Here is a 15,837-nt window from a genome sequence, read left to right on the forward strand (position 1 = left end):
CAAGTTGAATTCTCTCTCTCTCCTCTGTGGTAAACAGGATTCGCAAAAGCTGTTGGCAGTCATCCCAGGTAGGCTGGTGGGTAAACATTATGCTCTCTAGGAGGGCTATAAGATCTTTAGGGTTATCAGAAAACCGAGCGTTTTGAATTTTCCAATTATAAATAAAGGTCACTGGTGGAAAAGGGCCAATACTGGAGTCGGGGATTGCCCGTTTCATCGGGGGGTCCTATTTCCCGCAGGGGTAAGGCTACAGTGGAGTCGGGGATGTGAGGGCTTGGCTCACGCTGGGTGCGCCCTCGGGTTCGGCCGGCTGGCCCTTCATGGTTGATTACATTTGCAATAGGGCTAGGTGCTGCCGCTGCCTGTAGCCTCCCCGGTTCTGGCACAACTGCCGCTTCCCGCCCCCCCGGTTCCCCTTGAGGGGCGACCAGCGGGGCAGCTGGTGGGGCGGCCGCTGCGGGTAGGGCCTGGGGTGCAAGGGGAGGGGGTAGATAGGGTGGGGGGTCCAGGGATAGTAGGTCCTGGCTATCAGGCAATATGGGATGTAGGGGTGCTGAGGGGGTTCGCGGCTTGGTTGGGTCAGTGGAGCGTGCCGCGAGAATCTTACAGGACCCTGAGGAAAGGAAGGGGGACATCCAGGGTGGAGGGTTCTCAATAAGGTCTTGCCAGACGAGGATGTAGGGAACCTGATCTGGGTGGCCCTCCTCTCCTGGCCGGAGGGTTTTGGCCCTTACCTTGGCAACTATAGGCAAATAAAAAGTGCCCTCAGTAGGCCAGCCCACCCCGAAAGTGGGCCACTCAGACCGGCAGAAAGTGATGAGTCTCGGCCGGCGGATGTCCAGGCTTAGGTTATGGCCTCTAGCCTGAACATCTTTGAAATTAGCTAGAAGGAGGGAGAGAGGTGTACTCTGGTTTTGTCCCATAGCCTGTATAGGTAAAGAATAAATGGGCTAAATTAGTTTAGGTTCCGGAAGCGAGTTGGATATTCCTGCAGGGGAGAGGAGACAAGTTAAATCGCAAGCGCGGCGGCAAACAAAAGGTGCCTTAGAGTAGAGACCAGATACAGAACGGGTGTCCTTAACCCGAACAAAGAGTTCTGATGGGCCAAAATAGTGCCCCAGACGGGAGCCAGAGGACGTCTCCTACTGGTCCCGACTGACTTCCCTATAGCGCGTCCGCCAGGGCTAGGTCAGTCACTGATACAGATCCCGCGCGGGAGAGCCAGAAATGAACAGACAACAGACTCAGACACAGACGGAGCCAGCTCACTTACTGATCGGTCTCAGAAATGACCCGTTGACTTGGGGTCTGGTGGGTTTGGGGGGGGGGTCTTCCCGGCCAACGCACCAAATGAAACGCCCAGAGTCTAAGGGACCCCCAAAAACGAACCACCAGAGTCCAGAGTCAAAGCTAAGCAGCAAGGGTCATTTATTGCAGGTTCGAACCTGGACCTCCGCGCACTCGTTGCCGGTGACGACGAGAGGTCCTGAGAGAAGTTTTTACACCCCTTTTATAGACAGGTACAAACAAGTCATGGGGAAATCAGGAATACACGGATGTGCCAAGCAACAATGATTGATCAGAAATACACGGATGTGCCAAGTCACAATGGTTGATCAGAAATACACAGTTGTGCCAAGTCACAATGGTTGATCAGAAATACACAGTTGTGCCAGGCAACTATGATTGATCAGAAATACACGGATGTGCCAAGTAACAATGGTTGATCAAGAATATACGGTTGTGCCAGGCAACTATGATTGATCAGAAATACATGGGAGCGCCAAGCAATTGTACAGAAGCGGAACAAGCTGGTTAAGCTTGGTTAGGTTTCAGTTTTCCCGTAACTTAAGCTTTTAAGTTTTAATTTTCTCAGGCCTTTAAGTTTTAACTTTCTCAGGCCTCTCAATATGCTTATGGAGAGGCAGAGACCATCGGGGGTAAAGTGGCACAAAGATCCGGCAGCCGTACTTACTTCGGCCGAGAGGGGACCGACCTCTCCCGCGCACCCTTGTGTCGGCACGGGCTCGGTTGTGCTGAGTGACAGACACACCCTGACATCTCAGTGGCTTCTGCCCCGAAGGGCTGGCTGCTTCCCACTTGCACAGAGTCTAGCGTGAGCCGGGCCGGGGCTGGGGGGGGGGGGGGGAGGAGGAGGAGGGGGTCTCCCAAACTGTGATTTTCGAAGTCGGCGAAGGTGTCAAAGAAAATACGAACGTCTGAATCTTTGCAGATGCCAAAGTTGCAAGCTTACTTTGCCAAGGGTCTAGTGCAGCACAGACGCTCCGGACGTGGGGGCGAAGGAAGGAGCGGAAGAGCTCCGCTGGCAGGTGGCTGGCTGGGAAGCCCCCCTCCCCCCCACCCCCCCCACCGCCAGGGCCATGGGAGGGAGGAGGGGCCAGACGTCACCTCGGCCCTGTTTGCCTGGCATGTTTGAGCACGGCCTGCAGGGTCCTTCTGGCCCCAGCGCCCCTCTCTGGGCTTTCGCTCCCCTGCCCAGCCTGGGAGAGCTCTTCTATCTCCCGGCCTGAATATCTGCCTCCCAACGGGGGACAGTGACCTCGGGGGGGCGAGGCTGGGGCTCCCGAAACCTGAGCACACTCATTCTGAGCTCTGCAGCAGTAAAGCCCAGACCCTCGTTTCCATTTCCTCCTCTACTCGGGTGTGTGGTGCTGCTCGAGGAAACCGGCTTTTCTCAGCGTCTGAAAATCAGCCTCACCGACCGGGCATTAGTGGGACTCACCTCCATTTGCTCATCTGTAAAATGGGAAGAATACTGGTCCCCTCCCCGCCTCGCAGGCATGATGGGACGATGGGTGCCTGGCATGCAGGAAATGCAATAAACATATTCATAGATATACACATGATATATGTTCGTTTTTGTCAATATAAATATTTATATCTATAAACGTGTATATTTATGTGTTATTTTCCAGGCGCGTGTCTAACGGCAGGTGGCAGCAGGGAAGGAGCCTTCCCCTCCCTCCGCGCCCTCCTGGGGTCCAGTATCAGAGGCTCTCCGCGAAACTGGGCAGGTGGACGGGGACCCTGGCAGGCAGGAGGCCGGAGTCGGCCGCGCGCGGGCCGTTCGCGCACCCGCCACTGGGGGGCGCCGTTGCGCTTCGGGCCGCGCCTCCCAGCTCGGCTCCGGGCCACCTGCCGCCGGGCTCGGGAAATCCCTACTGGCGGCCCTTTTACGGGGCTAGAACATTCTTATCCCGAGCTTCCGTTTCCCCAGCCAGGCCACAATAATGACGATAAGGACCCACTTATCTGTGTGTCAGAACCTCTTCTTAGGTTATCACTTGTAATTCTTAAAAATGTGCCCTGGAGGGATGTTATCAGTATCACTCAGGGTGGACCCTGAGGCTCTGGGGGCGAGGGGGGGCCACGTGGCTTCTAAGGGGCAGATGTTAAAGCCACCCCCGACCACATGGCCTCCCTCCATTACCACCTACCCCAGCCTCTAGCCGCCCAGGCCCCATGAGAGCAGGTCCTGACCCACTCACTGCCCCTGTCCAGCTGGGAGCACTCCGATCACATAAGGAGAAGGAAACCTGGCGACTGACATCACCCAGCTCCGATGAGGAGCACGATCGCGGAGCCCCGAGTCCCAGGTCTCCCAGGGAGAGCACTCTAGAACTCCTCCCATCAACCTGCTCTGGTCTGAGCCCAGCTGCCCCCAGCTCTCAGACGCTTTATCCAGGGCTGGTGTTGGATCCAGGCTGCACCTGGGCCTGGGCTCCGTCCACGCTACCTGGGGGCCCAGGAGCCACAGGGCTGGACAGCTGACGAGGAAGGTGACCCCCACCCACCCCCAACCTGCCTCGGGCCTCTCCCATGCCCACCCCGCCGGAGCCCTACCAGTCCCGGGCTGGTGTCGGTCGTGGGTGAAACTCCAGGCCTGGCGCCCTCACCGTCGGCCCCCCGTCCTTCCTAAAGTAAACAGTTGCGGTGGTGCTGAGGGACCTGACTGCACACGTCACGTGCATAAGCATTGCCCCTGGACAAATTGAGCGTGCAATCCGGCGGCCTCTGGAAAGACGCATAACGTGCGTACCCTTTCCGACGTGGCAATTCCTCTCAACTTTCCATCGGTCGTGGGTTGAATGATGCTCCCCAAGACGATGTGTCCACCTCTTAACCCCCAGAACCAAAGAATGTGACCTCAGTTGGGGAAAGTATCGTGGCAGATGTAAAGATCTTGAGACGGGATCGTTCTGGATGACCCACATGAAGCCAGAGGCAGAGGCCGGAGGGGCGCAGCCATCAGCCCAGGGACGCCTGGAGCCCCCCAGAAGCTGGAGGAGGCAGGAAGGATCCTCGCCCCTACAGCCTCCGGAGGGAGTGAGGCCCTGCCCACACCTTGGCTAATAAAGAAAAATACACACCCCTCTAAATGGAATCCAAGGACCCCCCCAGTCAACAGGCGGGAAGATGGGGCCCCCCCGAAGGGCCCAGGGGGTCAGCCGCTGGTGTCAGAGCTGGGGCCGGTGAGGACTCCTCCCAGGACCCCCGCTCTCCCCCCGCTGTCCCTGAGCCCTGACTGCCACAGAGACCGCACCCCACCCACGTGGCCTGGGGGACTCCGGCGATGACGTCCCCCATTCTGTTCTACACCCCATGGCGGATGGCACTTCCCAGGGACCTGCATCCCCGGGGCCGGGTGACCCCCTGTGACCCTCCAAGGCCCTAGGAATAGAGTTTACCTTCTCCACCTGGCCAAAAAGGAGCCCGCCTCACCTGGGTGTCCCTCCAGCCCTCACTGTGCGGGCACGTCCCGGAGACAGGCCTCGGAGCCAGAGCCCCGGGGCACTCTGTCTCTTGCCTGCAATGCAGCACAACACCTTCCAGGGCCTTCCGTGAGCCCGGTGTGGGGGGAAGCAGGGAACCTGCTCGGGGAGACTTCCCTCTGGGAGAGACGGGGCGGGGGCGGGTTCAAACCCCCCCCACCGTGTCTTCATGAACAGACCACGTGGAGACAGACAGGGGTTTGCTACGAGCCCAGGGACAAAATGCTAGCGAGGGCGAGGCTCGAACACTCGTTTGTTGTCTCTGTTCTGGGGGCTGGAAGGCCGAGGCTGGGTGGCTCAGGAGGCCTCTCTCCCCAGCTCGAGGACAGATCTCCCTGTGCGTCCTGCTCCTGTCTTCTCATCAGGTCACCATGACTTAATCACCTTTTACGTTAATTTTCTTTACATGTTTCTTTACTTTTGAGAGAGAGAGAGGGAGACCCAGAATCCGAAGCGGGCTCCGGGCTCCGAGCCGTCAGCCCGGAGCCCGACGCGGGGCTCGAACGCATGAACCGTGAGATCGTGACCCGAGCCGAAGTCGGACGCTTCACCGACCGAGCCCCCCAGGTGCCCCCTCCATCACCTCGTTTAAAGGTCCCATCTCCAAACCCGGTCACATTTTGGGGTGCTGGAGGACGAGGAAAGTGGTGGAGAACAGCCTTCCTCCGCAGACAGGCTGGAATGAAGGAGAAACACAGGCCGGCCCAGACGGAGGGGAAATCGGGACAAGGTGTTGCCATCCTGGCCTCCAAAGGGCGGCAAAGTTGGGTTCTCTGAAGAACTAATAACAGAAAAAGACTCGGAACCTCAGAAAGGAACGGCGGCCATCAGACTGGTAAAGCCAGGGCTAAGCGTGTTAGACCATGAGGCTCCTTTCTCTTGAAGGACAGTCGGGGATCGTGAGTCAGGGCTGGCCGATACGAGCCCCCCGGGCCCCGGGCCGCAGAGATCTGGTGGGGAATAAATAAACTCGGGACAGCAGAAGGTTCTGGGACCCTGGTAGGAGCTGTTGCTGGAACAGGATGTCTGTCTTCCCTGCTGAGGCTGCAGGAGGATAGAAAAGGCTGGAGCTGCTGGGGACCATCTGTCATTTCCAGGGGAGGAGACGCCAAAAGCCGAGCAGTTCCCGCCACCCCACCCCCCACCGGCCACCCCCCCCCGCAGCACGCCCGAAGCCAGGTGGGGCCGTTCGGTAAGGTGCGTCACCCCCAAGAGCGACATAACCTAAGGATCCTCCCTTCACAGGTGGGGAAACAGCCCAAAGGAAGAAGTCTTCTGGATTCTGCTTCTGGGATCTCACCCCTGGACAGGCTTATCCAACTGAACTACTTCCTGCCCCCGCGACTCTCTCGCCATTTGACCCCCTGTCAGTGCGGTGGGTCTAAAGCGAGGGCTGCTGGGTACGATCCAGGGCACCCGGTTAAATCCGAATTTCGGGTGAACGGTGAATCGTTTCTTAGTGTAAGTATATCTCCTACTGCGTGGGATGGACTTATACTAAAAAATATGTTGCTTGTCTGAAATTCAAATGGAACCGGGCGCTGCTGTGTTTTTATTTGCTACATTTTGACAACGCTGTCCGAGGCAGGGAAGGGAGATGCGGCAAAAAGGCAAACCCTCCTTCCTGAATCGTGGAGCAGAGGTGGGTCGGGGTGGGGGGTGAGTACAAGGGTGCAGCCTTGAAAAATAATCCTCGTCTCCTGCCAGAGGGCCCACGTCATCCATTCCTATGGATGGACGGCTCTCCACAGAGACAGTGAAAATGTACCAACCATCAACACTCTAGTGTGAATTAGTTTACAAAGCCGTGCATTCACTCATCATTGTCAGCTGTGCTGCAGGGAGGACAGCCACATCATTTTCCCCCTGAAGCATTGGTCTCCAGAGCACAAAGGATCAAATGGAAACTGTCTTCCTGTGGCTCTCATTCTCGGCTGCACATTTGAATCGCCGGGGAGCTTTACAGAGTCCTAATGTCCAGGCCACGCCCATTCCGGTTCCACCAGGACCTCTGAGGATGGGGCCTAGCTGTCGTATTTTTCCCCGGGCGATTTCAACGTGCAACCAGATTTAAGAGCCAGTGGAAATCGTCGTCCAGGGCCGAGAGTTCTAGTCCTGGCGAGGGCTGCTGTGGGCTGTCAGCCCGCTGTATACCAGGCATCTTGCAGACATAATTCCATTCGATTCTCCCAACAGTCCCGCGGTGCAGACATGGTTCATCTCACCGGCCACACCAGGATGCAGGCTGAGGGTTGGCCGGACTTCCTGGAGGTGACACAGCGGGGGGCTCACGGCCTGACCCCGCAGCCCTTCTGCCATGCTGCTTCCGGACCGTGCGACTTCGGATGAGTGCCCTCCCTCGCTGGTCCTGTCCTCCCTCACCTGTGGAACCAGGGGGTAGACGATGCTACCTGCCGGTCACAGCGGGCGTCGTCCAGCCCACATTGTCACGTTCAAGAGTGAGGACCCTTCGCCAGGGGCGTGAGAGGCGTCGGTAGACTTTAACCACGATCTTCATGGCAGCGACGGCCGACATAACCCGCCCAGTAACTCCCGGCTGAAGGACTGAACTGGACCCTTGTCCCCATCAGGCACCACCACGTGGCTGTTCCCCTCCTCGCCGCTCTCCCCGTCCTCGTCCCATTTTACAGGTGGGGAAATCGAGGCTCAGAGAGGTCGAGGATTTGCTCCAGGATGAACGGCTAGTAGGGGAATTTTGCAGCCAACTGCTTTCAGTTTTTGGCTGTCTAATGAGGGGTTGCTGCTGACATCTAGAGGCTGGAGACCAGCGTCCCTGTTCATCATCTAAGCACTCAGGAGCCCCGCCCCCGACAGAGAATACTGTGGCCACGAATGTCAATATGCTGCGGGTGAGACACAGTCAGGCCACTGCTAGTTGGGGCCTGTTTCAGGCATCTGCACACACACACACACACACACACACACACTCCTATGCCGTGGCTGCCCCAACGTGTAGGAGTCTGGCACCCAGGCAGGAAGGGAAGCCGGCTCCAACCAGCCTCCACCTCTGGGTTTAACCTATTGTTCAACCCACCCGAGCCTCAGCTTAGGGGACGGTGACAATGACCCAGGAGCTCCCGTACCAAGTGGAGTTTTAAACGTAGCCCGCGCACGAAGCGTGTCCTCTGAGCCCAGCGCCGGGATCGCTTCCCTTCCCGGCCCCCCGCTCTTCCTCACAGGCACCCAGGTGGCTAACGAAATGTAACTTCTGGTACAAATTGTGCTTTAATGTAGAAAACAAAACTCACGTACGTCATAAATACAACTTGGGGGGGCGGTATAAATAAAGTAAGAAAATAAAGCAATGTACATATCAAACAAAATAAATTACTCATAAATACCGCGTGGGAAACTAAGTGCTGGGGAAAAGGCCCCCTCTCCCCGGCTGCTTCCGCAGGTGACTGGCCGAGATCCGGGGCTCTTTGAATGAAATGTGCCGGTCTGCCTAAGGAGGGAGGCCGTCGAGTCCCGTGGCACGGCAAGACGTGGAGCCGGCACGGGGCTGGGGAAACAGAAGCAGCCCCAGAAGATGGCGTGGGCTCCTCTCTGGTCCGTACCCACGGCGCTTAAGGGGGCAGAGAACGCCAGAGCCACGGCATCGTGTGTGGGAGCGGGAAGGGGGTAGGCCTGTGGGTTTCCGTCCCGAGGGGGCGCTCGTGGGAAACCCACGTGACCCAAGCAGACGGGATCCCGTGGAAACCCGCATCGTCACGGCAAGGGCTGCCGGCACTGTCCTCGCGTCCCGTCCCTCTGAGCAGGTGGCCAGGTGGCCGTGCACTTGGGGGAACCAGTCTGAGCCCCGGCACGCGGTGGGTTCGTGCAGGGCGCTGGCCGTCCGGGGGGCAGCAAGTGACTTCCCAGTGTGCCCTGGGCAGATTGCCAAGGAGTCTGGTGACGGTGATCTGTCCCAGAACCAGCCGTAGTCGGGAGTTCTCAAGATTTACCCAGGCTGGAGGCGGCCTGTGGGCTCCCCCTGTTCCTGAAGCCTGGCGGGCCGTCGGTCGGTTCTGTCCTGGGGTGGGGGGGCGGTTGGGGAGAGTCAATGAACCTCCTTGGAGTTGCCACCTTCCATCAATTCTCCTGTGGTGGAGTCCAATTTTCCCAAGGTTTCACAAAGCTGATCACCCGTACATGAGTTCCAAATGGCGTCTTTTCTTCCGGCTGCCCCCCCCCCCCCCGCCCTGCTGGAGACGACGGAGAACTGCAGGAAATTTCAGCTTGGCGGTAAGTACCTTCCCAAAGGTAGTGAGCTCCCGGGTCCGTGGAGATATTCAAGCAGTATCAGGGCCCCACAGCCAATCATCCAGCAATGGTGAAGGTGCTGGGTGCGGGAGGGCTTACAATTTCACGATCATGCAAGTCTATCCGCTAAGAGCTGGCACAGCCACTGTAAAACTCTGTTTACGTACAAGTTGTCTACGTTTCTTCCTAAAGCTAAAAGGAACAGGGTTCTACTTGTAGAAGCACAGCCGGAACCCAGTTTGCAAACACGCCAGGTCTGGGGTCCTGGCCTCTACAGGCGGGGGAGGGAGGGGGGGAGGGAGGCCAGAGCCTCAGTTACTTTTGGAAGCTGGGACTCTTCACTAACCCCATTTTGGTGGCAATCCCAAAAGGGTCCATGCTGTCTGTTTCCAGGGGTGAAGAAAACCTCTCCGACTCCACGTGGTCCTGGAGGTCCCTGGGCTCTGCTGGGCTGCCGGGCAGCATGGGCAAGAAATGGGACAGGGGCAAAAACCCTCTGCCCTTGTACAGCTGCCTCTGTATGGCACTACTCAAAGAGACAGGGAGACGGTGCTTCTCGGACCGGTACACGTTGTAGCCGTCGGGGCGGATCTCCTCTTGGAAGGCACAGTCCCCAGCAGAGTACTGAAGCTGGGGAGAAAAGAGACAGCCGTGAGCACCCGTGGGTGCCCCCTGGGGGTGCCACCCCCAGAAGGAGCAGGGAAACCGGGCACAGGCGAGCACTTGTGGTGCATACTCCCACTTGGGTCTGCGTGATGGTCGTATGTATCTATCTGCACGTAGAGTTAGAGGTTATATAAAGCACGAAGGTGTCTAAAGTCCATGATTATGTATGCAAATATATACTTGTATTATTAAGGTATGCATTATACTAATGACTATACACAGTGAGCGTATACTAATATATAAATGTGAAAAATCAGGGGCGCCTAGGTGGCTCCGTCGGTGAAGCTTCCGACTTCGGCTCAGGTCGTGATCTCACGGCTCGTGAGTCGAGCCCCGCGTCAGGCTCTGGGCTGACAGCTCGGAGTCTGGAGCCCGCTTCGGATTCTGTGTCTCCCTCCCCTCAAAATAATAAACACTAAAAAAATTTAAAAAAAATAAATGTGAACAATTATAACAGTAAATGTTAAATATAGAACATATATATACTTTATAAATGTATACATATAGATGTTTTATATACCTTTATAACTTTTCGACACACATAGACTCCAGGAATACATGTCGTGTATATACTCAGTATCTGTATATACGTTACCTGGGTCTTTTGGATCTCTCTCTAAATCACGTCCCTTAAACTTGGTCTTGTTCTGATATGCACAAAATCGGAGGTGCGATATGTATACTGGGCCCCTCACCCTTTACGTTAAATGCACAACTATTAACATCACAAGGTTCCAGGCATCCACCGGCACTTTGGGAGACACTGCTAAAGTGGGTGTGCTGTCCCAATCCAACCTGGGGCCCAGATTAAAGCATCTACTCCCCACTGAGGCCTGAGTTAACAGCGGGCGACCCAGAGGCCTTTTTGTCTGATGCCCTGGTAGGAAACATCAGGGCTCCCTCATTCAGAGGCGGAGGGCCTTCCAGGCAGCCTGCCAGGATTATCAGGATAAAGGCAGCCCCCTCCCCCCTGGCCCAAGACGGAGCCTGCACCCAGCGGGTGGCCGGAAATGCCACCGGAAGGGCAGAAAGCAGCCCCCAGGGTCCCAGAACACTGGTAGCTGAGAGGCAGCGGTGGGCCAAGTCCTGTGCCAAGCTGGGGAAGGTCATTACCCCGTGGGGGACGCGGAGGACAGCCCCAGGCGGGGAGCCAGGAGGGCTGGGCGGTAAACAACCCCGGGAGGCACCCAGTCTCCTTCGTGCCCAAGCCTACAAAGGTCGCTGAACTGCAGGTGAGTGAGTGCGGTGCTGATAAGGCGCTGATAAGGCTCAAGTCTAATGAAGCAACAGGTCCTGGCCCCCCATGACCCGTGCACTGGGACAGAGCCACCAGACGTTGGGGAAATGCGAACCGATAAATAAACAAGGGAAGGAAAAGCGATGGCTGCTGGGTCTTTGGGCGGAACTCGCGCCCCGCGCTCTACTCCGCACAGAAAATGAAGTGACTTCAAGTTTCTTGGAGAAAGCGGAATTTGTCTTAAAAAATAAAAATAACAATAAAACAAAACCAAGGGATCAAGAGGCAGAACAGGATTTTCGGTTAAGGGGCATCCCTCCCCGACCCCCCCCCCCATCCCCCGAGCTTGGACTGAACGGTGGGTGGACCCATCTGCGCCCCCCGGGTCCTCAGGCCACTACTCCCCGCCACCCCCGCCCCCCAACTGTTGCAATAACAAAAGTGGCAACTGCGGGTTTGGAGTGGGTGTCAGCTTTCAGCAAGCGACCACCTCCCTTCCTTCCCTCCACTCCACTCTCGCCCTTTCCCGCAGGACTCCGCCATAAAACCCGAAGCAGGCAGTCCGGGTGTAGATGCAATACACTGGCCTCGGGGCCACAAAACAAGGCGGACCCCAGAAAGATTCGCGCTGCGGGGGAGGCCCGGCCTCTGCATCTTTTCTGGGGGGCGGGGGCATCCCGGGAGGCGCGGCCTCCCCGCCCCCCTCCGCCCCGCTCCAGCGTCCGAGGCCCCGGCCCAGCGGGGCTGCATTGAGGCCCAGCGCCCGGCCGGGACCTCACACAGCCTCTTCTGTGCGCCCGGGGGCGCGGGAGGGGCGCGGGCTCCCTTTGAACTCCCCCGCCTTTGTTCCCAGAGACCAGGACCCAGCAAACGCACACTTCCTGCCCCGAGACCTCGATGGTCACCTGGGCCTTCCCAGCCCGTTCCCCCCAGCGCCCTCCCCCCCAAAGCCTCTGCAGTACAGGTGAGCCCAAGGCGTCCGGAGGAAACCACACTGCTAGCAGATAAAAACTAATTAGCTGAAAACCTTCCCAATCCCAGATGTGATTTTTTTATTCCTGCCTCATGTGAAGATTGGCTTTTTAAAAAAAGACCCAAGTTGTGAATATCCTTTCTCGTTCCTTCCTTTTATTTCTCAGCGTAGGGAAGGAAACGGAGGCGAGGACCACCCACGCGCAGGCCGAGTCTGCAAAGGCCCGAGGTGGGTTTCACTGTTTAATATCAAAGCAAGCCGGGTCCCGCGTTTCCTCCGTCCTACTGGGCCGGCCTGCGGCTCAATTGGAAATGCAAAGGCAGCTCTCATCCGCCCTGTGGCCACTAGCCAGGACCGTAAACCTCCGTGGAAAAGAATTCGCACTTTCCATTAATCTGGCCCTTTGCCGTCTTCCCTTCCGAGCTCCGTGCCGGACCCGGCGGCCAGAGCGAGGAAACCCTGGATTCGATTCAGCGCGCACCGCCCCCCTCTCCCAGCAAGGCTCCGCCTGGGGACTGGCGCAGGTCCCGCGCCCCAGCGCGTACCCCCGGGGGGGAGACACTTACCAGCCCTTGCATCCTGCCGTCGGCGCCCATGCAGAGGTACCGGACGCTGTGCACGCCCTTGATGGCCACGGTCCGCAGAGCGACTGCCCTGATCTCCACCAAACCTGAGCGTGAGGGAAGCAGAAGGCTGTAGCCGGGACCCTCTGGGCCCACAGCACGTGGATGCGGTTGGCGCACGGGCCCACGCCCTCCCCGCTCCACCTCCGCGTGCAGGCTGGGACCCTGGGGAGGGAATGGAGCACCCAGGTTCCTGGGAGCGGGGGGTGTGCGGGAACCGAAGGTGGCGAGTGAAGGATAACGCGTGGCTGCGCTGGGTCCACGTGCCGGTGCCCTCATCCCCCCACCTCCCCGCGCCGTCAGGGACCCCGGGCAGGGAGCAAAACCCAGAGGTGCCACGACGTAGGGTCCCCGCAGGACGTAAAGGGAAGAAGGGGCACCGGGGCGGACGGGCACTCACTGTGCGCGCTCTGGCTCCGCGCGCAGTCAACCCCCCCGTCGGCTCGGATGCGCAGGAAGCAGCTGGAGAGGCCGTGGGGGCCGGCGGTGTACAGGTGCCGCAGGCGGATGGGCTCACCCCAGCCGTAGTGCACGTGAGGCCCCGCGTCCGAGAAGGCTAGGGGGCGCCCGGCTGCTGCCAGCCAGAGACCGGCTAGGACCAGGGCGCGCGTTACCGCGCACTGGCTCGGCGCGCTCCGCATGGCACCTCCCTCGGGCTCGGGGCGCAGTTCTGGCGGCGAGGGTGCGGGAGGCTGGGCGGTAGCAGGGCTGTGCGTGCCGAGACGGGGTGCGTCCCTCGAGCAACGGTGCGCTCCGGGCGCCTGGGCGCTCAGCGCTCCTGCTCCGACGGCGCGGTGGCTCCAGGCCAGCGACCTTATATAGCGCGTCTTACCCGCCCGGCGGGTGGGTGCCCGCGACTCCCGAGCATTTCTTATCAGGATTGCATCAGCCCTCCGCCCCCCGCACACACCCACTCACACCCCGCCTCCTGCCCCAGCCCCTCCCCGGACCCCGCCCGGGTGACCCCGCCCAGGCCTCCCGGACCTGGGGGAGGAGTAGCCCCGCTTCACCGGAGGGTTCGGGGGAGCTCCTCCTCGCAGCGCGACGGCGGGGCCGGGGGCCAGGTCGCTCTTGGCTGGGCGAGTTTGGTTTTATAAAGCAATAAAGGAGACCCCCGGGCCCCCGGCTGCCCCGGGGAACGCGCTCGTCTCGGGGCGTTAGCAGGAGCGGGGAGCCCGAACCCCGTGACCAGCCGAGTTTTGCGTCCCTCGCTCCCGGTCTGGAGCAGCCTCGCCTGGGCTGTGGAGCGCTCTCCCCTTAAAAGCCTGCTCTCCGCTCCCTCCCGCGACGGTCCTAGCCGTCATATCTCCAGATGTAAAGCTGTCCATTAGAATTTCCCCCTGCAGCTCGGACTAGCTCACGTTTTCCTGGTTTTATGTTCTCGCGATCCCTGCCCCCCTCCCGCCCCCTTTTACCCCGGTAAATTGCCCCCCGACGGGGGGCCGGGCTCGAGTCCCGGGAGGAACAATGGGGGAGTGGCGCGCGGCGAGCGCTAGATGGCGCTTCGGGCCCGGTTTCGGCCTCTGGGCCGGCCTGGGCCGGCGGCGGCGGCGGTGCCCCGAACTGAAGCGGTCGCCGCGGAGGCGCCTCCGCGGGGGCCTGCCAGCTGCGGGCGGGGAAACTCGGGCTTCCCGGCTCGGGCCAGGCGCCGCGCAGGGAGGCCCCTCTGCGTTTGGGGTGCCTTTTGTCCTTGATCCGGTCCTCGGGTCCCTGAGCTCTTCTCCGGTGCCAGGGCGCGCCGTCTTGGGGGGCCAGGGGGAGAACAACGCGGTCGGAGGAAGGCGAGGGGGGAGAACAGCGGTGCGGGGCGCTGCTGGGACGGGGGCGGGCACCAGAAGGGGAAATTGGGGCCACTTGGTTAAGTGGTTCCTGCAAACTGCAGACTTTCTCTAACGATGCTTGCAGAAAGGACAACAGCGTCCAGAGAATGCCGCGGCGGGAAGGAGAGGGTGCTCTTGGGGACCCTTCCGCACATGCTTCCCGGTTTCCTCTCCAAACCCCCACGCTCCTGGGTGTGGGGCCCCAGGACGCCAGTTTTGGGGAGAGGCCGGGCTGTCTCAGCACCAAGGCAATGGGCGGGCAGACGATAGAGACACGGGGAGGCAAAGCCATGCCAGGCTTAATGAATTTCAATGAGTAAAGGCCATGTTCAGTCCCCAATGACTGGCGTTAATGACGGCGCGCGCAGAAAATGTCACCAGGAGAGGCTTTGCAAGAAGACATCATCTCAAAGGCTCTCTAGACCAGGACCCCCACGCTGCGTGCCCCGGTTCAGAAAGCCACGGCTTCTGTTAAATCTAATTACTTCCCCCCTGTGGCTTTAAATCGACAGCGGCCCCTATGAAACTTAATTGCCCTCCCCTGCAGCTTTCGTTTTAAAGATCCTGGATAAATGTGGGGCAGAGAGGAGGATGGCAGAGGCTGCGTTGGGGGGGGGGTGCCCTCCAAATCGGTCTGGGGGGGGGTACCAGCCTCTGGCTCCACCCCCCACTCCTCTGCTGCCCCTCCTAGGGCCACGGTGGGAAGACTGGCCACAGTGATCACGGAGTTCAGGAAGGCGGTCGAGGCATCAGCTTCCTATGCCCAGGCCCTGCTCGAAGCACAGTGCGGGCGTTCTCGGCTTAACCCCCTCTAAGAGCGTCCACGGTATTCTGTCCCCGCCTCCTGGAACAGATAGGAGACGAGAGCCTCAGAAAAGTGGCAGGCATCCGGTGAGTAGTGGACCTGGAATTGGAACCCAGGCCGTCAAGCTTGGAAATCCGGGCCAGGCCTGGTCTCTGAGAGGTGCTGTGGCCTCCGAGTGGGGGCGTGGGCTCCAGGGTGGGACCGTCTTCGCCACAGATCCGTGCCCGGCCACTCCCTGGACTGGTCAGGGACCTGCTGGGCCTGTTGCCTCCTCGTGGCCGCTCTGAGCTTTGTCCCGGGGTCGCCTGGGAGAGTGGACATAAAGTACCGGGGACGTGGTTCGTGAAGAGTGGCGGCCATCCACCAAGTCTCTGCTGTGCGCCACGCAGTTCATCGGAAAGTTTGGGTGACGAACCCACGCTGCATCTGGAGAAACTGAGGCTTGTCCAGACAGGCCGCAAGTGTTTGCACCCAGGTGGGCTGGGCGGGAGCCCCGGCAGGTCTGCGGGTACCCCTGGTGTTCCTAGTGGGAGGAAGCCAAGAGGGGCAGAGGGAAGGCGGTGCTGGCCAGCAGGGGGCGCTGCGGCCAACGCTCCAGGTGAGAGCTGCCGGGAGAAGGTGAGGTCCCCCTGCTGGGGACCCCACGCAGCCCCCAAT

General features: G+C 59.5%; 1 protein-coding gene across 1 annotated transcript; it reads right to left on the reverse strand.

The window, feature by feature from the left end:
• Positions 1 to 9,343: 9,343 nt before the first annotated feature.
• FGF19 (fibroblast growth factor 19) lies at positions 9,344 to 13,196 on the reverse strand. The gene is made up of 3 exons (XM_043582334.1): positions 12,956 to 13,196; positions 12,499 to 12,602; positions 9,344 to 9,686 (listed from the first exon to the last, which is right to left on the reverse strand). The coding sequence occupies exons 1-3, from the start codon at positions 13,194 to 13,196 to the stop codon at positions 9,372 to 9,374; spliced, it is 660 nt and encodes a 219-aa protein (XP_043438269.1). The 3' UTR covers positions 9,344 to 9,371.
• Positions 13,197 to 15,837: the final 2,641 nt, after the last annotated feature.

The sequence above is a fragment of the Prionailurus bengalensis genome, chromosome D1 (genome assembly GCF_016509475.1).
Source record: "Prionailurus bengalensis isolate Pbe53 chromosome D1, Fcat_Pben_1.1_paternal_pri, whole genome shotgun sequence".
Lineage (NCBI taxonomy): Eukaryota > Metazoa > Chordata > Mammalia > Carnivora > Felidae > Prionailurus > Prionailurus bengalensis.